The sequence below is a fragment of the Synchiropus splendidus genome, chromosome 1 (genome assembly GCF_027744825.2).
Source record: "Synchiropus splendidus isolate RoL2022-P1 chromosome 1, RoL_Sspl_1.0, whole genome shotgun sequence".
NCBI lineage: Eukaryota > Metazoa > Chordata > Actinopteri > Syngnathiformes > Callionymidae > Synchiropus > Synchiropus splendidus.
The window spans coordinates 42,580,193-42,607,381 of NC_071334.1; the positions used below are offsets into that span (position 1 = coordinate 42,580,193).

Sequence of the window (27,189 nt, forward strand, 5' to 3'; positions counted from 1 at the left end):
GGTCGTTGTAGATCCAGTCGGCAGTGGTCAGAACCTGGGTGGTGCTAGACCGCATATGACAACACTTGTGTTTTACTTTACCTATTTTTAATCACGCCAGCTTCACAGTGCTTGGCAATTTTTTTCTTTACAGACCATCACTACTCCCATAGTCTATTATATTGAGGTTGACGCTGAAAGCAGGCTTCAGTAGGGATGGGAATTGATAAGATTTTAACGATTCTGATTCCATTATCAATAGTGAGATACTCAATACTTAATCATCCATACTTCTGTTCTGCGATTCTCTTATCACTTCTCAATGGGAAAAAGGAAAGAGAACTAGTTCAATTAGTATCAGAGTCAGAATCAGAATTATTGCCTTGGTCAGTGGGGATCCCACCAAGTGCTTTGGAATAACGTGCAGTATATATACTGTAATTTCCGTACTATAAGCCGCTACTTTTTTCTCGCAGTCTGAGGTCTGCGGCTTATACAACAGCACGGCTAATATGTGGATTTTTACAGGCTGAAATCAGATTAAATCTGAGGCGATGCATTCGATGAAATCAGAGGCTTTTTATTTACCTTTAAACCACTCAAAATGTGCTGTTTTCATCTGCGTGTCTGCAGCTCCAGCAACAGAGTTGATCTCCTATAGGTCTGGAATCGAGAAGCAGCCGCTGAGACCAGCAGTGGTGTCGGAACTTGAGGCACGCGGGCAAAAACAGCGCATAGTGAAATGAATTTACAACATTTCAAACACATTTTTTCAGAAGTTTGTAAGTGTATTTCCAAATTTGTCAATGTGTTCTGCATTTAGTCGATCCCCAATGGCGATCCCCTGCGATTGGTGGAACATTCCAGCAACCACTTCCGGATCAGGTCCATAATTTGGTCCCCTGTCTTTCCGCACAGTTCTTTGGAAAATGTTCATGTACTGGAAACACATTTACAAACTCTGAAAACAGTTCTAGACCTTTCTGGGTGGAGTTTGCATGTTCCTGTGCCTGTGTGGGTTTTCTCCGGGTACTCCGGTTTCCTCCCACAGTCCAAAGACATGCTCACTAGGTTAATTTGCCCCTAAATGTGTGTGTGTGTGTGTGTCAATGGATGCGATGGACTGGCGACCTGTCCAGGGTATATTCCTGCCTTTTATCCAATGACTGCTGGGATAGGCTCCCGCAACCCTGAACAGGACCAACAGTGGTTACCTGAGGATGCTTCAGGTTGGATAAGGTTGGATGCTTGAGGCTTGCATTTAGATTGTGGATACTTCAATGTGTGACGTCCCTTCCCCCTGATGGTGAGCAGGAAAACACGATTCAGTCACCTACTGGTTATCAAGTGGCTTGTTGCCATATGAATCCAGAAAATGAGAATGAGTTTCACGAACAAATAGAGAAAAGTATGCCCTGCTTTATACTAAGGTCTGTGTGTTAGTGTCCATCTTCGGACTGCTCGGAGCAAAGACCAGCAGTTGGGCTTTTGCCAGTGTTAGTTATTACATTTACAATTATAATGTGCTATAATAATTTTTGTTTCAATACCTAAATGTTATAAATGTCATATATCACTTTTTGAACTGCAATCTGAAGAAAAACGGTTCCCTTTTGCAAAGACTTTTGTCACTCTTTTGGAGGAAGGATACCAATAAGTTGGTAGATGACTTCAGGCCCGCAGACTACCCCCCCATGTGATCGCTCTGTGGTGCCTCTGGGCAAGTGTTTCATCGGGCTCGTGAATACCACAGTAGTCCTACACGCAAAATGTATGAGCTGTTTTAATCACATCAACGATGTCAATATAAATATATACAGTAAATGACGCCGTTTAATAAAGCTGTCAGCCTCCATTTCTCTTCCACACGCTGGTGTGTTTACAACCACCGCGTTTTCCATTTTAGCTGCAGGTCTTAAAGCGTTTAAGACTCATTTCAGGTCGAAGAAAATCATTTCTCCTTTATTAATATGCAAAGGTGTGTAACGTCATTAGTGCAGATAGCAGAGCCGGTGGGGTAAAAATGGAGATTCATTAGGTTTTATATTCAGTTGCACTCGGTAAACCCCAGCCGTATTAAGACTGAGTGGAGGCACTGGTAATGCGTGTTTTCCATGGTCCGAATATAAAGAAGGGCATTAAATGGCATTCAGGACTGTAAAGTGTACAGTTAAATGATAAGGATATTTAGTTCCCTCATTCCCGTCCCAGGTTAATGCTTATGATGACAACATTTTTTTGTTCTTAAATGTGTTTCAGTAGCTTCCCAGGTGAGGGCAATGGGGAGGGTATACATAAAGATACTCTACACCTAAATGTGATATGACCCAGGTAAATCTGTTGGACTTCAATCATAAAAAATGCTTGATTTTTTTGGAAGGTTGTAAAAAAAGTAGCTTGTGTTTATATCCTAAAAAAAGCTGTCTTGCAAAAAAAACCCAAAAACAAATCAAGCGCAATGAATGCACAAAATAAATATATAAATGTCTATGCTAAATAAAAACTGATGGTAAAACAAGTGCATCTTTTTATGATGATGTTCCATGAGTAGTTTCCGGGCTGACAGCGTGTAGTGAGCGCTCCTTGTTTTGTTACGGAGCTCCTCACAAGGACACTTGGGTGGAGCGGAGTCTGAGAGGTAAAGGTGGGGAATGTTAGTGTGTGTGTGAGTGGACTTGTTCAGCGGCAGTGTTGTTAAAGTGAGCAGCTTGATCACAACTGCTTGTCGCCATGGCAAAAAAGAATGTCATATGATAACAACAGTTGTTGATGTTTTTGGAAATAGGAATGCAACATCATTGGCACCTCTGCAAATGATTATTGATGACAACAACATAGAAGCCTTGCTCAAAAGAAGCGCAGACATCCGACTGTCATTAAGGCGAAGCTGATAGAGAGCAACAAACATCCTGGAGCACTCTTGCTCTTGCACACACCCACTATTTAACCCTGATATAAAACTGACAGAAGAGTCTGCGGTGTTACAAACACTATAAGGTGGTTCAGAGTCAGTTGTTGTGCCTCGTCTTTTGCTGTCTGCAGAAGTGATAAGGGGCCACTTGCAGAACTGAGACGTGTACTGCATTGTTTCTATCTTGTGTGAAATGCACAATCAAACTTTAGCTGCAGTCACGACTCTTGCTGTCCCAATGAGACTGTACTGATCCCTAGGTTTAGCTTCAGATGAGACCAAATTTGAGGGCAGAGTTGGGCAGACACACCCTTGCACAACCTGTCAAACAAAACAAAAACTAGTCAAACAAAACGGAAAGTTCACAAGATTTATTAACACAGCTACAAAAGTACGAATAGTTGGGGCCCAAAATGACGAGTGACCAATCACCAAGAATGCACAATGAACTGGGTGGAAGAACTAAAGCGAGTATGGTACAAAATGTCTTTACAAACTTTTCAAACAAATTTACAAACTCTTGGAACAAACACATTAACAATTTAAACAAATTACAAACTTCTTCAACGAACGGTTTCTTTTCCTTGTAAGAGTATATTCTAGTTTGTCAATGTGTTCTCACAGTTTTTTAATGTGTTTTCACAGTTTGTAAATCTGTTTTCAGTTCCACTTCTACCAGTCGCAGGGGATCGCCATTGAAAGTCTATGCTCTGTCCATTTTACCAACTAACTATAGTAAAACACACCTGTCGTGTGTTGAGAGCAGTTTTTGTTTTGCAAGTTTAACAGAAGTGTTTTTGTGACAGACAATGTCACGCCTATTACAACAGTCACCTTAGCTGGCAACTGCCGATTGCTGCGTCGTCCCCAGCACAACACAAAAACCTAGGCTCAACTCTAAAGGTGATTATCATTTTAGCCACATAGATGTGGCCCCAGAATATCACAGAGGTTTGGACCAAGTCAGATAAATACTGTGTACTCTACTGGAATGGAATGTGCTCAGTTACACATCCCTTGCCCTATGAAGTCCATTCACCATTTTAAATATTTCATATTGCACCTGTGTGTGTTTCCCTGCGGAGGTGTTCTGCAGAGTGTGTGGGAAAATAAGCCAGGAGTGTGTCGTTTTGGGTTGTGTGAATAATTGAGAAGATGGGGCTCTTCTGCAGGCAGTTAAAGCAAGAAAAAAAAACAAAAAAAAACTCAACCTCGCTTCTAATTGAGCCACAATGTTTGATTCAAAATCAACTGTCACCTCAGAAAGGTCCCATATTGTCAAAGGTATTTTGGTGATGTCAGATCTCTGTGAGGCACGTAAGTTTGTTTCTTAAATCCTAACTTCCATGCATACGTTTTTCACAGCTCAACTCAATTCCTAACGGACACAATTGCGAGTCAGTTAGATCCTTGAATATGAATGTTGAATGTTCGTTCAGAAATCCTCAAAAACCTACAACTCTATTTCAGCGGTTACATGCATATATGCGAACCACCAGCACCACAAATAACAATCTCAAGTACCAGATAAAGTCAGTCAACAATATGGGTCATTTAAGTGACAAGTAGATGGAACACATGAATATATAAAGCCCCAATTAACATGTTTACGTGAGAGAGATGAAACACATGAAATAAGGCTCATGGATGCCCCTGCGTGGATTTGTAGGTCTTTTTCTTTACATCAAATGAATATTCAGGAAGAATCTCTTTAAACCTCTGTTCAAGGTTTCAGCTGCTTGTTTACTGACCTGGTCACGCATGCCTCTTCTCAAGCGTGACCTTCCACATTTTCATCCAGACATGCGTTCACTTCATTTTTAGCTGCAGCGGTTGTGTTTTAAACATTCCGTTTCAATTTCTGTTATGAGGTCTGTCGACATTTTTGGATCCAAAAGCAGGAGACAGAACAAGGTCGCAGTCCAACTATGGCTTCATCCAAAACAGCAACCATAAGGGGTGCCACAGAGTGAGAATGGACAACGACTTCATTTGGCAGTGACTAGAAGAGACTGGATTACTGGACTAGACTAGATTATATGTCCTGATATGGAGACTTGACGGGACAAGATGGGACTTGACAAGACAGCCACGTGACTTGACATGGAGACTTGACTTGATAGTGCAAGATGAGACAATAACTTGACTAGACGGTAACTTGACATGGACATTTGACTTAACTTGACAAGACAAGACAATGACTTGATGCGATCTGACTAGACAGTAACTTGACATGGAGAGTTGACTTAACTTGCCAATACAAGACGATGACTTCACGAGGTAGGACTCGACCAGATGGTAACTTGACATGGAGACTTGACTTCACTTGACAAGTCTCGACTACACGGTTACTTTGATGTGGATACTTTACTTAACTTGACAAGACGAGACAATGACTGACTTAACTAGATGAGATGGCACTTGACCAGACTGTTACTTGACTTGACGTGGAGAATTGAACTTGAAAAGACAAGGCAATGACTTGACGAGACAAGACTCGACTAAACATGCCAGCAGACGAAACAAAGGAACACAAGAACAGAGACACCAAGTGGAATTAATCGAAGCATTAGTGCAAGATGCTGCACAGGAAGACCAGACTACGCTCACGAAAATAAAACAGGAAATAAGCAATCAAACTAACAGACGACAAAACTCACCCTGACGAACCATTGGTCGCGGTGTGACAATATATTTCCATTTAGTAAGAGAAAAATCTGCTGAAATCATTTCCATCAATACGATGCTGAATCCATGCATCTGACACCCACAGTGCTTTTTATCCATAACTGACATGAGAAGTTGTTCCTTGCGGGTCAGCATCAGATTTAAAAATGAATCCGCCTCGACGTGGAGTGACACACAATCTAATGCTAGTGAAAGGGTAATTAATCAAGTTTTTTGCCGGAGCACTGAGGCGTGACAGTTGCCCCAGCTAAACCAGTTAAATAAATAAAATCATACACAGATGAAAAAAAAATGCATCGGGACCCCGGGGCAGCCGAGTTAAGCAAAAGCTCTCACATGAAATTAAATTAAACTGGTTGCATGCCATCTGGATTTGACATTAAGGTCCTAGAGACACTTGTATAGCCACATTTAGAAGGATGAGTGTGGAGCTACACGTGAAATGGAATTTAATAATGTAAGCAGTTGTAGCTGTCCAATGGGGGTCGGATGTATTTACTCATCCTCCAAGTCACCAATATACAATCTTTGGTGTCATTATCCATACCTTAGATTGGCAGGTGGACTTTAGAATTCCCATGCATGAAGGGATTTCTGTCTGTTTTTGTTTATTTTATCATTTACTTTTTTCATGTCCTCTTCTCTCAGGGTTTGATCTGGTGGTGCAGGACACAGCATCCCTGGCTGCCCTTTGGTTTGGACTTGGGACTTTAGCGCCATCACCACTCCCAGAATGGGGACCTCTAAGGAAGCTGCTTGGTGTGGCTGGATTTCCGTCTCTAAGCGGGTAGTCTGAAGAGAAGTGGGAGACACACACAGTACCGGGAGTCCAGAGGTGGAGTCAGCCATCGGGACCAAAACCACAACCTTTTTGGCTCAGCACATCGGGAGCATGTCAACGCGTGGAGCCTTTCCATGGATGTATCCTGCCAGCCTGCTGATGGGGATTGGGCTCGTGTCCATCTGTGTAGCTGCTGCTCAAGCCCAGCAGCACCCTGTGGTCACGACGAATTATGGGAAATTGCGAGGTGTCAAGGTGACGTTACCGAATGAGATCCTGGGACCAGTGGAGCAGTATTTAGGAATCCCGTATGCGCTTGCTCCGTTAGGGGAGCGGAGGTTCCAGGCACCGGAGCCACCCATGTCCTGGCCGGGCATTAAGAACGCCACACAGTTTGCCCCGGTTTGTCCTCAGTTCTTAGAGGACCGTTTTTTAATCAACGATATGCTCCCGGTGTGGTTCACGGCCAACTTGGATACAGTGGTGACTTTCGTGCAGGAGCAGAGTGAGGACTGTCTCTACTTGAACATCTACGTACCAACAGAGGACGGTAAGTCCAAAATATTCCCTTCTTTTTATTAATGTCTGTTGTGTTTTCTTCTTCTAGTTTGCACAAGTTGATTGTGATTCCTGATTGGTCACACTCACACTTGGATCAAAGGGTCACTTCACTTCACTTCACGACTGTTTGTCACTTCAATTTGACTCTGAGCTCATTATTTTTCCAGTCAGCCTCCTCGAGATGTGCTCATGAAGTCACTTAAAGCAGAAATGTTCCAGATCTTTCAGCACCGTTTTGCATTCACAAGGATCAGCAGAGTCTCATTCACTTTAGTGATGAGTAAAATAAAAAAAAAAAAAATCCTACTGACGAATATTCAGTGGCCGAAAATAATTGCCTTCTAATAAACAACACAAAGTTATAGAATGTGTTTTTCAAGTACAAATTTGCCCCACAAGACCTCTGACAAAGTTCTGGCAACCCACTCCTCCGTTCTCAGAGGCACCATGGTACAAACCTGCCAATCCAATCTTCTTTGTTGTCCATTGTTGGCCATGTATCAAGCGCAAGAATAGAACAGCGGTGTTCAGCCAACCAAACTATCTAGCCGTTGACATTACAAGCCTGTTCACTGTTGCTAAGCTCATGTTTTGTTTGAGGGACCAATATAAATGAAGGACTTTGCTGTGTTTTTTTCTGCTTTCCTTTTTTTTAAACAAAGGTTGGAATGATATTCAAGAATGATGATCAAGATATTCAGTTATCTAAAAATGTATTTTCTCTGACAACATAAACAAAAATGCATTCTAGAATATTTATGCGCTATTAAACAAAAATCACACTGTATACTCTACATTTTTTGCCACTACAAAAGGAGATGCTGAGAAAATCTATTGTTCCACATTCAACTTTACTTTACTGCCCTACTTCCCCTAAATACACATCAATTTCCGGGCATCTGTTTAGCCAATCAAAACGACCCTGAAAAGTTTTATGGCCACTTTAAACCTAATTATTCTCCTTGTTTTAAATCAGTCAAGCTGTTTGAGTTTGACCTACTTCCCCAGCTTCATTTTTAAATAGGGAGCACTGATACCAGTATCGGGTATTGCTCCAATACTGCGCTTGCGTACTTGTCATACTCATAGAATGGCCGTCGATACCACGAAACCAATGCCACTTCAAGACAATTCGCAATTTTTGAATGTCTGTTTTTGACAGTTTTGCTAAATTTGATTTTGCAGTGAAACTTGTGACTGTCACCCATATACAAGAAAAACATGGGGAGGAATGCTGTTCAAATAACAATATATATGGAGAAAAACAAAAGCAAAAACCCAAAGTAACTTTATGTGTAATGTGTAAGTACTCGGTATCGGTATTGGTGAGTACTCAAATGCAAGTACTGGTGCACTATTGGTTTTGGAAAAACAGGTATCGGTGCATCCCTACATTTAAATATATACACTATTCACAATTAGTTAGGGAAATTGCAAGGTCTTCTTCTTCTTCTTCTTTTTCTTTTGGCTTCACCCTTCAGGGGTGGCCACAGCAGATCATCGTCCTCCATCTCACCCTGTCTTCTGCTTCCTCTTCTCTCAAACCTACAAACCTCATGTCCTCCTTCACCACCTTCATCAATCTCCTCTTTGGCCTTCCTCTCCACCTTCTGCCTGGCAGTTCCAACCTCAACATCTTCCTACCAATGTACTGGCTCTCTCTCCTCTGTACATGTCCAAACCATCTCCATCTAGCGTCTCTGACTTTGTCTCCTAAACACCTGACCACATGTGCTGTCCCGCTGATCTACTGCTTCCTGATCCTATCCATCCTGCTCACTCCCAAAGAGAAGCTCAGCATCTTCATCTCTGCTACCTCCAGCTCTGCCTCCTGTCTTTTCCTCAGTGCCACTGTTTCCAAACCATTCAACATTGCTGGCCTCACCACCCTTTTTATCTTCCACTTGCTACCTGCTCTCACCACAGATCACAATGTCATCTGCAAACATCATCGTCCAAGGGGCTTCTTGTTTTACCTCATCTGTCAACCATGGCAAACAACCATGGCAAACAAGAAAGGGCTCAGAGCTGAGCCTTGGTGCAGTCCCACCTCCACCTTGAACTCCTCTGTTACATCTGCAGCACGCTTCACCGTTGTCTTACACCTGGCATACATGTCCTGCACCACTCCAACATACTTCTCTGCCACTCCAGACTTCAGGAAGTCTGAGTGCCTCACATGGTGTGGCCAACAATGTCGCCTGACCTAAACCCCATAGAGCACTTCTGGTACCACCTGAAGCAGCAACTGGATGCCCGTACCCCTGCCCAATGTGACTTGGCAGAACTGCATGTAGCGTTTGTGGAGGGCGCAACACATTGCCTCAGAATGACATCTAGGGACTAGAGAGACATCACTTTCAAGCTGGTGGAAACATCCACTACAGACCTTTTGGTTATTTGGAGCAATCTTCGTTTGTGAAGTTATTAGCTTATTAACTTATATATATATATTTTAATAGCTGCATTTGACATGCTCAGTGAATATGCTGTGGTTTCAAGTCAAGCCTGCAGTGGAAAATTCAGTAAAGGGCTTATTGTGTTCAACAAATGGCTTACAGGGGTCAAAGACGAAGCATGGTTTTGGAAGCGGTGGTGGGGAGGAGGGGTGGTGAGAACGGCAACAGGAAGCACTTAGATGTGTGTGTCAGGCTGACATCTTTGACAGCGCTGTACTAAAATTAGTTTTGTGGCACAGGCTACTGTAGATTAGAGAGTGCAAGGGACAAAGCAGATAATCTCGTCACTCCCCATTTCCTTTTTCGTCAGGTTACAGAGCAGATCCAGAATGCTTGGCTGCTTTTCTTTTCTCTCGTGTGTTAAAATCGGTCTTTCTCTGTTGCTATTATCACTCTTGCGATTGTACTTTTGTAGCCTGATAGCGTAAGACAGATAGATATTGCAAGGCATTGAAATAAGTCTGATTCGCCAAACTGATTTGGCTCACTTCTGAGAGTGCTGACAGGGCAGGAAAAGACGTGTTTGTTATGAATAAATATATGGTGTGTAGTTCCTCCCCACCAGAGGATTTCTAAATAGCAATCCTTAGAGGCCTCCCAAATTAATGAGGCACAGACATGACTAATTAATTCTTGTGAATCAGCAGACTCAGAAGTTGTTCTCACTTGTTAAGTCTTCAAACTCAAGAGGCTACTCGGACTCGTGGGACCGAATCCTACACATTTCAGGGCATCAGTGAAACGCATGCAGAGGGGGTAAAAAAAAAAAGGAAAGTCGACATGTGTCGACAGAAAATAAGCTGCTAAAATGAGAAAAAAAGAACAAGCCCCTTTAGGAATAAGTGTATTTTGAAACGGCTTCTTCAGCGGTTGAAGCTCTTGTGTCGACGAACTCTGCGCGTCACTGACAGATTTCACTCCTGCCAGTTTGCGCCTTGATCACATCAAATGATACTAGACATTGACAAGTTGCTGTGAGAAGGGACTGCCAACTGAACAAGAGGTGTTTCCCATCTGCTGTTTCATCTCAGACGGTGTGGAAGAAACAAACACAGCGAACAAAGAGCCCACACGTTCCCTTCGTTTTTGTGCTTGATTGATTCAGTCAGTTTTGAATCACCATCACTTCAATAGCAAGGTCATCCCTGCCATGTAAATCTACTGCTGCTTCTGAGTCTCCTATTAATCCCCTGCCTAACTCCTGTGTTAATGCTTGTCATGATTGATCAACATTTTAACCTCGGTATGATGGAGGGATTTAGTTAAAAGCTACTGTTTTGTTTCCTTTGAAGCAGCTCACAAGTCTCTGGAGAGGAACCCGACGAGTCTTGTCAGGAAAGTCTGGAGTTGTCTGAGCCATTTTTGTCCATTCCTCTCTCTCTGAGACTCTACTTGGGAGAGTGGTCAGGAAGCATAACATTGTGCAGAGACTGTTGGTGTCCTACTACTGCTGCTCCATTGAAAACACCTGAACATATTGCATTGGCATCTGGTTCAGCGGTTGCATAGCAGCGCAGAAAAAGGCCGTACAGAAGGTCATCAAGACAGACCAAAAAATCATGAGCTGTCTACTCTCCCAACGTTAAAGGAACTGCACTGTGCAAGGTAGCTAAAAAAAGCCACAGGACATCATCAGACACTCCACCCATCCTGGCCACAGTATGTTTGAACTTCAGGTCGACGGTACAGATGCATCCAAGCCATGACAAAGAGGCAGTGAGAGCCCCCTTAGGAAAGGTTGGCAATTTTTGACGTACATTGATTTAGCATGTGTTTTTTTGGGAGTTTGTAAAAATGTTTGCAACAATTGTTTTCTTCATAGTGGGATGTCATTCAATGTAGTTTTCTGATTCAATTCGGTACTTACGGTGTGGTATAGCACCTACTTGTTTTTTTCTTTTCCTGCTTTATCTGCTCGTATTTTACATCTTTAGTCAACACATGCTCAGCCATTCTAACATAAGGACGTTGAAGATGATTCAGGAAAATAAAATCAAAGAAAAAGTCACGAAAGAAGCCAGCCTTTGTGACGTCGCTGGAGGTGGATCCTGTCGGCGCACCAGTAGGACGCAGGCAAAAAAGCTCCTCAGCTTCAGGATCAGAGGAGAAATGGCGAATATGACAGCTGTCTGTTGTAATGGTGCCATTGAGCATGGAAGTCTGTTCTTCTAACCAAAAGATCAAGAGCGTCACCAGAAATAGTTGAATCAAGTTTAAAGAATGAGGCATGAGTGGCAACCATCAGCGTTTGGCTTTTTTGCAGGATTATTTTGCGCTGAACGTTCGTCTCAAACGGGTTTGGAAACTGACTGTAAGCCATGATAGCAACCTATCAAAACACCAGAGAAGCTATCAAAAACATGGGGAGGAGGCGTCAATACTTGGCAGTGAGAGACCCAGTCAGTCCCACTGTTGACCCAAACAAATATGTTTTGTACTACTGACCCTTTTGAAGAGAGTTTTACATTCCATTTACATTAGCGTTCAGTGTAGCCATCTGTCCCTGATCTGTTCAAACACTTCATTCTCTCACAATAGTCGACTCAATACAACTTCTTGGTTTCAAAGAACATGGTCTTCTTCCTCAAAAATCATTGACAAATCCCTTGTTATTAGCTGATATTGCCTCTACTTCATCTTTTTAATCATGTATTGTAGAACAACATAGAAACATATAATGTCTACGGTGGAAGGTGGATAATTGTGTTTTGGTTGTTTAGGTCTGTGAAAAGTTGTATCAGGCCTCAAGGTGGAAGATACAGGTGCAAGTTGTGGGATAAAGATGATAAAGGCAATGAAGAACAAGCAGGGAATGTTGAACTTAATCTCATGATATAGCTCAGGTTCCAAATTCTCATCCCATCATGAGCAGACCTGACGCTATTTACAGAACACTGAAGTTTTTTTTTACAAATTCTACAGAGATCCTTGTTGAGCCTGTGCACGCTCACGCTATCCAATAATCCAGTGGGGATTGAAAAGGTTTTCCTAAGAACATTATTATTGTGAAACATGGTGCATTACATTTGTCCAGGCTGCACAATAGTAAGCTCCATTTAATGGATTTTTAAGCATGCTCTGATTGAAATACCTGACATACCTGTCTACCATGCCTGTTTTTGTTGGTGAGTGTTCCAAATACTATTTAGCAAGTGGAAATACATTTTATTTTGGAACCTTTTCCGACTCTCTAGAAAGCAACACGTGCCATCATGGTTACAGATGCACAGTACACTTGTCACAGCCGTGTCTTTGAAACGTCTTTCATCAGAATGTAACATGACCTTCTTGGTTTGTATATTCTGGAATGTCAAGTGACATTCCAGAATGACAAACAAAAAAAATGATAATCAAAATAAAAAAAATAAGTCTGCTTTTCAGTACTCTTTTATTCAAAGAGAATTTTTTTTAACCTGACAGTGGTACCCCACTTTAATTTTGTCTTTTTAATGTCACTGCAATGAGCCCAGTTGGACAGCAGGTTACAGTAATTTTACAAAGCTCCAAAGTGAAATCAAAATGGGAAATTTTCAGTACGTAGAGAAGAAAAACACTGCTTTGTCAAAGTTGTACTGCAAACCCCAAATTCTCATTTCAAACCTATTGAATAACAATATTACTGAACAACACAGTACAAAAAACATTGCAGCTTGTAATGCCAAATAAATAACAATAAGACGGCAAAGTGCTTGGTGCTACAGGTGTGCTGTAGCTGCTGAAAGCTCCAATCTTCCACAACTTAACTCAACTGCTCTTCCAAAAAAATAAACTTAGCATCGGTTTTGTCATGGTTCCTGAAGAAGGGACCCAAGTGCAGGAAGAGCTGGTCGACAGAAGGCACAGGAGACGAGTAATTTACAGAATTAAACTGATGAATGAAACAATAAATCAGACCGACAAATAACATGAACAAAAGATGCCGGAACCAGAACGCGGACACGCAGGGACTGGGGAAGAATCTGGAACACAAGAAAGGTGAATTTGAATTCAAGCCTGAATTACTAGGAGAACACAAAAACGCACTCAGAGTTAAGCTCACAAGGCTCAATAAACAGAAAGCGCTCGGTGGTGGAAACACACACACACACACACACACACACAAGGAAATAACTACATCGAAGAGAAATTAAAAGTCTGGAAGACAGGAAAACTGCTCACACGCGAGTGCGATACAACCATCTGGCAACAGGAGCTGGCGTTGACAGAACAACCGAGGGTAACAAAATAAAAGCACAAGACAAATCACGGAAAAGTACAACAATGAACGGACAAACAAAGTGCGGACATGACAGGTTTCGCCTGAGGTTCCTCCGGTTAGCTTTTGTTTTGTTTGCGTCTTGGTAGCGCTCAAATTCGGTGCACTGTCTTGAGTCCAAGTGTCTTGTCAAATCCATGGTATTGAAGGTTTTTGTGCTTTAACTTTGTGCACATGCTGCGAATTGCAAGAAGTATCAGCAAATGACCACCGTCGCTGCTGACAAGGTAGAGCTTTAACAACATTGTTGCATCACACAATACACATGTACAATTTAAACAAGTAAAAAATCACTCATCATGCAGGAGTGTAAATAGTATCTTCCAAAAAATACAAATGAAAATCTGGGTATATTTGCCATCTTATTGGCCGATCATGATGATGTCATAAATTGCCACATCGGATCGATCGGTGCAGACGTAGTAATAATCCATTATCCTCTGCACCGGCTGGGGATTATCCCACCAGGAGGGAAACTAGCGTCTATTTTTGCCTCATCTGCTATTTTAAAGTACTTCTCTTGCAAACACAGTAGTGTGGCTTCTCTTCCTCCAACAGCATGAACTGCTTTATGCCTCAGCTGCTGCCGTGATTTATTCCTGTCCAGCTCTTAAATCACAATACCTCTTCCCCTCAGCATGGAGTTAGTGCTCACCTAATTCATTATGCTCTGCTACAGTTTAGCGGACGAGAAAAAGAAGATCAAAAACTTGCCCCATCTCCTCATTGACAATTCAGCTTGGTTTTGTTCATGTAGTTTGTGAATTCCCAACGTGATTATTTATTGAATTATAAGATTAAGCACTGTAGGATTTTTTTCCACCGAAACTTTACATTTAATAAAGGAAACAGCTGTAGATTAGTTGAATTTAAGACTCTCATGTGATTAGGGAATTCTTTTTCACAAATGTATGCCTCTCGATGCGTTGCTATTGCGGTGTGACCGTGTCTAAGTCCACACCCTTTGTCAGTGGTAGCTACTTGAATGCGATAATAAATATTTATTTCTGGGTAAACATCACAAAATCACTAGCGTATGTCATCAGCAAAGAACCCTTTCTTGAAAAATGAAAAATATATAGATATATATAGTTCGCCCAGTGATCATTAAATCGTTACATTTCGAGTTATGCTAGCTCCTGGGAAAGAGTGGCACTGAAGAAAAGACAGGAGTCAGAGCTGGAGGTAGCAGAGATGAAGATGCTGAGGTTCTCTCTGGGAGTGAGCAGGATGGATAGGATCAGGAAGCAGTAGATCAGAGGGACAGCACATGTCAGGTGTTCAGGAGACAAAGTCAGAGAGGCTAGATGGAGATGGTTTGGACACGGACAGAGGAGAGATGGCCGGAACATTGGTAGGATGATGTTGAGGTTGGAACTGCCAGGCAGAAGGTGGAGAGGAAGGCCAAAGAGGAGATCTATGGAGGTGGTGAAGGAGGACATGAGGAAGCAGAGGACAGGGTGAGATGGAGGAAGATGATCTGCTGTGGTCACCCCTGAAGGGAAAAGCCAAAAGAAAAAGATGAAAGCAGAAGCTAGCTCCTGGGGTTGTGTTTCAAAGATGTTCCCCACACACCAGATGGGAGGGTCACAAACAGCCAGAGCTCCTGAATGAAACAGGCATATTGATGAAAACGAAGATATGATGCAACCGTTTTCAAAAATTGAAGTAGGAGGGACCGTTTGAAACTGGTGTGATCACTGCCTAGTCTACCAAACAGGGGGCACAGTAGGAGCCTTCTGGCCTATGTGGTTGCCCATGGACATGGTCTGTGGCCTGGCACATGTACTGCCTTGTTTGAGGTCCTTTTGAGTAGATTCGTTTGGACGCCTGAAACGGCTCCATTTTTAGGGAGCACTTGCTTGAAACTGGCTGGGAGAAAGATTGGCTTGGTACATATGTTGTAGACTTAATCCCCGAGAAGAACCGTGTCAGTCATTTGAGAGTGGTTTGAGGCTACTGCAGGAACTCCATGGGTAATACTTCCAACCTCAGTATTTCCCTTGAAGAACCACAAGACGTTTCTTGAGAGTTCTGAGTCTGGGACTCTCTGCTGCCCCAAAGACCCAGCTACTGATAAGCAGAATCATTGAGTGAATTATTACATTCAAGGCAGATTAGCTCTCCTCCACTGACAGCTGGGAAGAGCTCTGGCACTGGGGCCCTTGCTTATCAAGACCTGCTTCCCGGAAACGATGATTGAGGAAGATGAATTTAACATAGTAACACACTCACTCTCGGTAATTATACTTCATTAAAAGCTACAGTGGTTGTCAAGCAAACACTGTGAAATCTTTCATTGATTTAATAAATATTTTGGTAGGAAATTGTGTCAAGAGTTGATTTTTACATTTGCCAACATTTTGGCAACATTCAAAGCAGTAACTTAATTTCCTTTGACTTTTCTTTTTTTTTTGCTGTTCTAAAACTCATCTTGATGTTTTTCTTGCTACACCGCGTTCACATCGTTCTGGAGGATCATACTGACACTGGAAAGTCCTTTCCTCAAGGGCCACACTATAAACTGACTGTTGTGAGGGGCCATGCCAAAAGGCATAGATCACTTGCAAACATCATGAGAAAAATCCAAAATATACTGTTAAACTAAATTTCAATAGAAATCATAATTTATAAACTATGGACGTTAAACTTTCAACTTTCTTTCAATGTATTACGAGGAACAAGAAATCATAAAAATGTCAAATGAAAGAAAGGAACAGTTGAACTAGCCAGAATTGTGAGAAAAGTAACTCCATATCAGTTATATAGTCTGACCTCACTCTGGCCGCAAAACTATGGACAAAGGGCCACACTTGGCACCCGCTTTTCCCAGGTTCTATCTTGACGAACAAATACATGATCGCTTGCAATGGTCTTCAGGATTGCTGTTTGTGTGATGATACTGTATGAGCTTAGCAATATCACAAGAGGAAAGAAAGCAAAGGCTGGTCTCCGTCAAATTCGATGAGACAGTTACGACCACATGATGTAAAGCACAAGACAAGCGTGGGCGCACGGGACCTGAAGCTGCTTGATGAAGTCATCATGGTGTATGATCATAGAACTTCCAATGAGCCTTATCTCATGGCGTTACAAAGGCAAGTCAAAGACCATTTTCAAAACAAACATTTTTATTGGCCGGTCATCAACAGTCATTCTGTTTAACCAGCGTGGCGACAAACACCACCGTGCTATTGATTCATAAACTGCTTGTTGACATTTATTGACTTGGTCTGATACACCAGAGCTCTTGTGCTGTAATTCTCCTTTGCCTTGGTGTGACGGTCAGAGCAGATGCGGACGTTCACGCTTGGTCAGCTCACACTGACATGGCACCGGCCACTGTTTGTGCAGCTTGTTCTCACAGCAAGAGCTACATTTGTGCAAACACTCTGCCAGCGGAGCAATGATGCCATTCGTGTGCCTGCTGAGACAGTCTCTCCACTATTTATTGATCCGTCAATGCTGCAGTGTAATTGTTGAGGCATGAGAAATTGAAACAAGGGCACAATATACTCTGAAGAACACACAGCCTGTGGTAGCAGAGACAGACACTGAGGTAGCGCATTATGCTTCCCTGTTGTGCGTGGGAGATTTTATTTCATCGGTCCTCTGAAATACTTAAATTTTACTTTTAATATGTGTGTAGTGCCGAAACAGCTCAGTGGGGAGAGCGCAAGATTGAAGATCTAAAGGTCCCTGGTTTGATCCAGGGTTTGGAGTGACATGGGAGATTCTGTTGGGGGTGCAGTGAAGTGGCTTGGCTGAGGTTTTATGTGCTCTGAATTCACTGTGGACGTGGAGCGATATATTAGGGATGCACCGAATATTCTGCCTACAAGTCTGGCAACCCAATCCACCATTCACAGACCTGCCACTGTAGAAGTGCAGTCAAATTTGGCTCAGCTCTGAGATGCGTTTTTGTATTGGAGAAATGCTATGCTGCATCGCATTGCCCTTTTGAAGCAAAGCAAAGACTCACGGCTGCTTTGCATGTCAACCCTGCAATACTGTTGCATGATAGCTCATCTACCCAGAACTAGTTATGAGAATCCTAAAAAAACCTTATTATTTTACTCATGCATTGTTTGTATTTTACTCATTGTTTAAATATTGAGTTCCACTCCAAATTTTTCGCAATTCATCTTGATTAGATTCACAAGATCTTGTGAATTTATGACTTTTTTTCAGACATGCGCAGGTCGTATTGAGAAACAATGACATTTTGAAACCCTCTGAAATTGGCAGTGTGGGGCGTCTTTTCAGCATGAGTAAAGAGTGGTCTTCATGTGTTTGATCTTCCCAGCAGAACCTGCGCTGTGATATCTGGTGTGTTGGAAGAACAGGATCAATGCCTTCTACGATTGATCTCCTGGTGATCATTAGAACCCGGTTAAATGCTGACTTCAGCTGTGCGCATGTTCTCAGAGAAACATCGGCGCTTCAGCCTCGGCTGATCTGCTTGTTTGATGTTTCATCGACAAGCGAGTGAATCACTCCATTGTCGATCGAACTGTTGACACCTCATCGAAATTTATCAGCCCTGTGAGAGTTGTTTTCTCCCCCTGCTTTTTTTCTCATCTTTGACTGAAAATCCTTTTGTGGCTTTGCTTTGTTTTTTGCTGTCCTCAGTGTGCAGCTCTGGAAAGGACTTCTCTTAGCCTTAATGTGTGGCTGTAATCTGGTAGTTTTAACATTTGGAGAGCTCGTTCAGCAAAAAAAAAAAAAAAAATGTCCTATGGCAAGGAATAAAGAAATTGGACATAAGTTTCTCTTTCATAAACGGACACCTCATAACAGGATGCAGTGATAAAAACTGGCCATATGAGCTTGTCTCAAACTAATACGTGTCTAAATGACCAAATTCCCTTTCTGTATAAGTCAGGCAAGCATGAGTATTAGTTCATGTTGTTTTGACTCTGGGGTCGGTTCATTTGAGCCTCAGAGAAGTATCTGCGCCGTCACCTCCTCCCTGGATGAACGGTCCTGTTACATTTTGCAACTGAGAATAATCTGTTGGAAGAAGAAGAACCGGGGAAGGGGAGACGTTTCTGTTAAAGGGCACCATCTGTCCACTGGGAGGGAGAGACAAGCAAGTGCCAGAAAAGCCGCTGACATTTTGGAATTACTTTATTATGGCCGGTTGTTCCATTTTTACAGAGGCTGCTCTAGAGAGAAATGGTCTTCATCACGTTCTCTTCCAGCTGATTAGTCAGGCACTAGCGTCAGAAGGAGAGCCTTGCTCTGCTGACCCACCTCAAGATGCTGATCTGGGCAGAGCAGTTCAATCCATTAGAAGGAAACATACAGTGACCACATGGCTTTTTATTCACTTGGTGTTTTTTTGTGTTCGAGGGAAACCAGCATGTTATAAACATGTAGCTGATGTGCCATCATTCTTTTATTGAAAAACATATTCAGCATTTCCTATCATCATGGAAACAGCTTGGCGTTATGAACCATATTTGTGTTTGATAGTGCTAGTTAACATAATGACATAAGTGATCACTCGTGATGGGTAGATGATGTATCATGAAACAGTGTCCTGATTTTCCGAGGCCACCAGATGGCGCTCGTGGTTTAGAAATGATGCAATGTTTCATTGAATTAGTTGTTCAAGTCCAAACATTTTACAGCAGACAGTGACATCTGGTGGCTTCTGAAAACCAGGACACTGTGTCATGAAACCTCCTTCAATACTGTGTGAAACTGCATTTATCCATCACTGGTAATTACCACTGATGTCTGAATTCATTGTGAATGAGTTTTTATTTGGCTTTTTTTTATTTGGCTGAAACATTTATTTATACTGTAGATGTTCTGCATAAAGAATGTGTTGTCATGTTAATATTCCATTCATTGCCATTTACCATGCATCGTAATTAGTGCTGTCAAATGGCGACAATCTTTAGTCTGATGAATCTGTTGCTGTGGATTAATTTTGATTAATTAGGCGCACATTTTCAATCTGTATTAATTGCATTTCAGTGTTATGAACTCAATACCCAAGAAAAGAAGCAAATATATTTGTGTGTGTGTGCGTGCTTGTTTATACTGGCCTCGTGGGGACCAGCTCTTGACAGAACACTATCCTCGTGGGCACCTTCTGTCTTTGTGGGGACCTTTTGCTGGTCCCCACAGGTTCAAACCTCAATTTGAGGATGAAGACTGCAAAATAACAAGGTGATCATAGTTGGGTTTCAGTTTGCTTCAGAGTCCTGCTTAAGGTTAAGAACGTGTTTTGGAGGGTTATGTTAAGGGTGAGAAGCTGGGGAAAGGGTTATGGCAATGAGAAACCTCACAATGTCCTCCATAGGGAAAGCAATACAAACGTGTGTGTGTGTGTGTGTGTGTGTGTGTGTGCGTGTTCATGTTCATAGAAGTGTCAATATATGTTTATCTTACTGAATGTGTACCCTTTTGCCCAGTGTTGCCCAGTCAGAAACTCTCAATGTTTCTTATTTACAAAATGCCTGCGTAGCATGAGTAACAAATAAGAAGCGCGTGTAATTGAAATTCAAACGTGTTATACACTTGTCTATAGACCTGCCTCCAGCGACAACTACACATTTATGATCCTCTTGCTACAATTGGATTAGATGCCCTTTTTGAGTCTCACATTGGGGAAATTCAGTGCAGCAACAGCCAATGTCAAAGACCCAAAAGATGCCCAAGCTATTAAAGAAACACAAAAAAAATCAAAGTTCTTCAAAAACCATCAACATTCATAAAACACAAAGCTACAAAAAAATAAACATTGAAGTCAAGCTATGATGACTAAAAGAAATAAATTAAAAATAACTCTCTAAAAAATATCTCCTCTCTAGTGGGGCATCTTCTGTATTCAGTTGGTTCTGTCTTGATCGATTTTTCGCTCGATTTTGTCAGTCCATTAGAATTTCTGTCCCCCTTAAGATTTGCCAGAAAACAGCAAAATATTTAATATTTACCACCACATAAAAGACATCTAATCTGATCCAATCTAATCATCTCTGTGAGGACCCTTTCCCCAGCCTCTCCCCCTAAACCTAAGCACCTCAAAACACATGGCTGACATTAACCAGAACTCTGATCCAAACTGAAACCCAAATATAATGGCCCAGTTATTTTGAAGCTTTAATCGTCACATTGCCGCTTAACCTCATGGGGTCCAGGCAAAAGTCCCCTCAAAGTCATACACCTCCTTACAAGGACTGTGTTTTGTCAAGAATTGGTTCCCACAAAGTAGGATAAAAACGCCTGTTAACATGTAAGAAGCATTTGTGAAACACAAATATTGACGACTCTATGGGAGCAGTGAGTCGGGCCTAGTTTGACCACAAACCACACTGCATGTGGAGGAAGTCTGTTGTTAAGTGTCCCACTGCTGTTTATTTTCTTTCTGGGGTTTTCTGTGAAGTGTGTCTGCCTTAGTAACACAGTTATATTTTCTTTTATCTGTGGTAAGCTTCATCATCTTCTCTTGCTGGGAAAGAGGCAGAATTAATGCAGTTGTGGTCTGGCTGCAGCAAAAATAGACATCTCCTGTAGACGCTCTGGAGGGCTGTAGCCAGCCGCAGTCGAGAGCCAGCCTGTTATCTGAAGGGACCCCTGTGAAAAGATGCAAACAATTCAGGGATATAAGAGGTGAAAGGTCTTGGATCTTGTGTCGTAATCTTAAGGAGGAAAAAGCCAAGTGGAAATCTACAATGAATATTTTTGACATTTTCCAGACACATTTGAAGTCATGCCATATTGATTTTCAGACCCAAATCATGTGCTCTAGCATCCTGATCAATACACAAGGTCACAAGAGACGTGGCTGATTGTAATCGCGTTCACACAGACTCTTGTTTATTCCTGTCTGCTCCTATCTGATTGAGCAACTTTGCAGTCGGACACTGGGGAAGCCCAAACTCTACCTTAACTACAGGATTTCTACCATGAAGCAAATTTAGAAGAGCTTTATTCTAGTCATCCTTATAAACACATATCTGCGCTGGGTGACTGGATGTATTCATGAAAACTTTGTCTTGACTGGTTTGGCATAGCTCATCAATAATTGGCCTCTTGAAGGCTGAACTGCGGTGAAGTTTAGCTCCAGGTGTGGATCTTCCTGTCAAAACAGTGCAGTTGACTCATCGACCCAAATGCTTTATTAGTCTGAAGTAAGAAGATAATCCGAGCCAGATGGTAGAAGTCAACCAAAAACACTGCACTCAGTTGTCTCAGAGTGAGAGTGCTTCGGTCCGTGATCCAGGATTTCTCTGAATCGTGAGGGCATATTCATCCCGTCCCGTTCATGAGTGAGTCTGTCACCCCAACTCTGGAAGCATGAGAAGTGTTTATGCTCACTCCCATGGTGTTGACCTTGGGAAAGTGGACTTTTGTGTCCTATACTGACGACCGAGGAGGCCTTGAGCTTTGCATCTAAGAGTTTCGATAATCGAGCACAACACGACACTAATGTTCCACCTCTCGCTGATTCATGATTGTCAAGGCTCTGTTGTCAGTGCTCCACACCACACCAAATGCTGCCACTGTGCACCTGTGTCTGCAAGCAAAGCAACGGACCCAAAGAGCGCACGCACACACACACACAATTGTCTTCCTATCTTCGTGAGTACCGTTAATGAGATACATTGACATAACCCGATCCCCCGCCTCTCCCCCTAAACCTAACACATAGCTAAACCTAAGCTTTGCTCTGAACCAAACTAAAACCCAATGATAATAACCCAGCTATTTTGTAGTTTTAACCCTCCAACTGAGGCTAGACAAAGTGAGGACCGACCAAAGTGTCCCCCCTTTGCGAAGATGTCCTCTCTCTGTTGATTAAAAACTCATACAGGCTCTCGCAAAGATAGAAGTACAAGTATACACATACACACACACACTAAGTTCACCAATTTGTGAACATAATCACACACTGGTAGCAGTAGGCAGCGACGCGGCACGCCATCGGAAGTGGGGTAAGGCCCAATCCTATTTCACACCCTTAACACGAGCACTTGGTTCTGAGTTCCCTCCACTATGAAGTGCTCTCCAACCACAAAGTGAGAAGTGATTGACATCTTGACAACAATTGGGACGACACTTCTTGACACTACATCATGACGTTTTGGAAATGCAGGCTCCAGTGTTTCTGGCACTGATAATCTGACTTTGGTGAACCAGTCGAGAAGAAATCTGTGGTGCCGAAGCCGGCTGGGGCCCATAGTTGGGCTACGAGCGCCTCCTAGAGGGCCGCTCAAAGTTTTTTGGTTTTACACCTTTCGGCCGTGAGACGCTCAGTTTAATACATTAGCCCCGTATGGTGGCCGTATTATTATTTTTTCTATGATATTTAGTCATGGTTTTATTATATTTATTTTATTCAGGGATGTATTCAGTTTTGCAACAGTTTGCATCAAGTGTGTTTTTTGTTTTCTTTTTTTCTTCAGTAAATTTGATGAATATGACTTGCACCTGGTTCTGCTGCTGGTTGGACTTTTCAATGACAAATACATATCTTTGCAATGATCACATGGTTTCATGTCATTTCACAAGGTTTTGGTTTGTTTACGTGTAAGTAGGTTAAATATGGTAATTGATCACAAATGAAAAGTAATGAATCAGTTCTATTACTTGAATGGCCCCGGGTCCTGGCCCATTTGTTCTGGGAAAAGTGGGCCCTCAGATCAAAAAGGTTAAGAAGCCCTATTCTATTGTTAATTTTGTTGGACACGGTTAACCCTTTTTCTCCACTAACATGTGATACAAGGAGAACGTAAACAAACGGAAGAGTAGTTATCTATGTGCACTTAATCTTCCTACTTGGTTTCAAGTCAGCTGTGGAGCCCCCTCAGTATGAAGGGATCATTTCAAGTGATGAATGGCGAGTGTCCTTGGTCTTAGCAGTATTGGGACACAGTACACTTAGACGTGACCACGCAAAACCCAGTGTTAGGGTGAGAACTGGGACAGGCCTGAAGTGTCTTACTCAATGACACTACAACACTCCTGGAGCCAGGATCGAACCTGCAACCTCTCAGTCACTCTTTAGTGTCTGACTAATTTGGTGAATGCAAATAACACTGTCAGTTGGCAATGATGAAGAAATAATTGTGTTTTGTGAAGAAGGAATGAGATAAAACAGTAGGTGGAGGAAATTGATCTTTGGGTTACGGAAACAGCCTCCACTGAACTCTGCACCATCCCTGAATGAGCCACTTATCTGCTCGCACATACATTTGTCCGAGGCCTTTCCACCATTTACGGCATTGTCTGTCTGTGCTTTCAAACCATCAACCAGTTCAGGTCTCCCTCCACTTTGACGCCGAAAGGCTGTTTTCGCATCAGTTTTCAAAAAAAGCAAAGCAGAATATTTCAGTGGTGCTGTCTCTTCGTCGTCTCGTTTTTGACATTGAAAAGGGCATCATTGATGAACATATTTCATCTTATGTGATGAAATTAAAGCTAGTTCTTAGGCAACATTCTGGCTTTAAAGTGATGAGTGAAGTTTACATAGTGGGTTTGATCTGTTCTTTGGAAAGGGAATATTTTTTTTTTTTAGATAAAACACTTTTCTATTGTTTATTTGTCATTTTATTTTGCTGCAGAAGTTGCAATGTTATCTTTACAGTGTTGTTATTTATGGTTTGTCTAATTATATGTGAAGAAAAAATTGTGTGTTATTTAGTTGTGGAAAAAAAAAATCAGCAAAAATCGGTGTGCGCCAGACAGGACAATCAGTTTTGGCCAAAAAAAATTACGATACACACCCCCCCATTCAAGATCCTAAAACCAGTGCACCAAAGACCGGCTGACACCGCCGTCACATTTTTGATGCGAACACAGATGAATTCATGGTTGGCCTTGTTTAAAAGACAAACATGAGGCAGAGTTGGAAAATGTTTTTGTAGTCTCAACACTGCATTTCGCTGGCGAGGGGCATCCATAAAATGCCTGCTATGGATTTGTGAAGTGAAGCTCTGAATAGCTCATGAGCCTACTCGAGCCCCCACTTCACAAACTAGAAGGGTCAGCTCTCACTGCCATAAATTTTGGGGAGCACAATCGATTGCTGTGGCTTTGGGACTACAGTGAGCAAAGTTTTGCGTGAAAAGATTTAGGCAATATTTTGACAACAGACACCGGGGAAGAGCCTTTGTCTTGGTTAGATTTTGGATGTGGCCAAATGAGACTTTCCTTTCCAGACAGACTCAAGCAGTTATCTACACATGTTTACGTTACCATGTCAGGTTCATCTTCTAACTTAAGTTATTTAGTGTGGGTTTATCTTTCTCTGCTACTTATTTCACTGTTCCATGTTAAGCATGGTGCTACAATGAAACAGGAGACTTCATTGTGCATGTTGTACTGGATTCATTCTCAAAACTTGAAAAGGACTATCCTCCTGTTTTTTTTTTCCATTTGGAGTTGTTGTGAGAAGTCTTGTTTGTTTTGTATATGCTTGTGTTCCTTCCATGTTTTTCCTATCAAAATGGCTGTACTGTTTTATTGTGATCAAGTCGAGCAGGGAGTGGCCCTAAATGTGGCTAATAGATCAGCATTTCAAAAAATGAAGCACTATGGTGCTGAAACGATGTTCCCATCACTGATCACATGCATTCTTTGCATTGGTATTGCTGTTCACTAATGTATCTGCCAGGGGAAGCAGCATGGCGACTGTGGACGAAGTTTTGAAAATGTACCTCTTGCGCGAAAGAGGAAAACTGAGGCAGCCTTGTAGCAGGCAGTAGTCAGTGAGGCTGTTTATATCATTGTGACTTGAGGTTGGAGAATTGTTATGTCTTCTTCATGTCTCATTAAAGCTACGTTTCAGATAGTAACAGCAACAATCCCCTCAACTGTTTCAGTGGTACTGCTCCATATCGGAAAGCTCTGTGGAAATGTGGACAAAATGAACGCAGAACACAATCCGAAGGCTCCGTCGGTGTCCGGTTCCGTACATAGCGTTGAGCATAAATGGGTCTCTTTACCAGGGGTCCCAACCTATTAGCAACTGCGAGCTACTCCAAGGACCCTGTGTGATCCAAGGGCTAACTATCGGTTCAGCACAAACTTTTGAAATCACACTGTATGATGGATGATAAATTATATTCCTCTCAAATACTTGTGTTGCTGAGTTTTCACAATAATTCCCAATGGTATAACAAAAAAAAAAAAAGAATCACAAAATCAAACATCAGATAAGAACGGCCCATGGACTACTCCTTCCGTCTCAGCGGGCTACCTGGTTCCCATGGGCAACATGTTGGTGAGCCCTGCTCTATACTGTGTGTCTTTTGGCCAACTGCCTTAATCTTTCTCTCAGATTTTTTATATGAACATTTAAAGAAATATTACAAATCGCTCTTAAAAATAGGCTGTGAAGCACACTTTAATGAATCGGTGATGTTGAAGAAAATATGTGGACGTACCCTGAATACAATTCATATTCATCTGCTTTGGTAATTTTGGAAAGGAAAGGAAAAACAGGAGATTAGCATAATTACAGTGTATAATTTATGTGATGTATTCATACTCATTGATATCCTGGGTCAGAGTGTGGCTAAATTTAGCTGAGTTATGATACAAAAGCATAAGGGCTTTCTGAGAGTGGGAAGATTTCATATCTGTGTGGAATAATAAGCACATGGAGATAAATGAGTGAGAGGCTCGAAATAATATCTCTTTAATTTCGGTCCTTTTGTGCGATTCCACTGTTACAGAGCTGCAGTTTAATTGAGCATCCAAACTGCGGTCTGGAACGATTCATTAATCCCCTTCTGCTTATCTGTTGCCGGGTCGCGGGGGCAGTAGCTTCAGAAGGCCGCGCGAAACGCCCTTTTCCCAAGCAACATCCACCAGCTCCGACTGTGCAATCCAGAGACGCTCCCAGGCCAGTGAAGAGATATAATCCCTCCACCTGGTGCTGTGTTGACCCCTCGGTGTCCCCCCAGCTGGCTGTGGCTGAAACACCGCCGAAAGGAGGCGTCCAGGGTGCGTCCTCATGAGATGCCCAGACCACCTCAACTGACGCCTCTCAACACAAAGAAGCAGTAGCTCTACTCCGAGTCTCTCCTGAGTGACAGAACTCCTCACTTTATCGCTACGGGAGACGCCCGCCACCCATCTGAGAAAACTCATTTCAGCCGCTGGTACCATTGCATTTTTGGAAAAGGCACTCAGAGATAGCGTGATAAGTCGAGACAGACAAGCGACAAAACTAGATCTGTTTTTATTTTTGGCATGTCTGTGAAACTGGGCAAGCCTGTGTTTTTATTATTTTCATGGGCAGACGGGGTCAGATGCTGGTGATAGAGGAGAGGGCATGGGAAATGGCTCTTAGCATCCTCCCCATTAGGAGCAATCTGTATTTGCCTGGTAAAGAGCATGACTGAACATAATGGGAAATTGAGACAGAAGCCGACGATAAGACCCCCTGCTCCCTCGGCTCAAAACACCATCTGAACCGGCCTCATCCATGCAATTGTTGAAATGCCGCACAGTCAGTTGAGGAATATATTATTCCCACTGGTCCGGGTGGCAGTGATGAATGTCTGGAGCAAACTCCCGGAACAGTCACCCA

General features: G+C 42.3%; 1 protein-coding gene across 1 annotated transcript in view; it reads left to right on the plus strand.

The window, feature by feature from the left end:
- nlgn4xa (neuroligin 4 X-linked a) overlaps nucleotides 1–27,189 on the plus strand; it is an 86,033-nt gene that overhangs the window by 8,176 nt on the left and 50,668 nt on the right. The window contains exon 2 of the mRNA XM_053854848.1: nucleotides 6,227–6,909. Within this exon, the coding sequence (XP_053710823.1) occupies nucleotides 6,471–6,909 (439 nt within the window). The 5' untranslated portion in view covers nucleotides 6,227–6,470. The remainder of the gene's footprint in view (nucleotides 1–6,226; nucleotides 6,910–27,189) is intronic.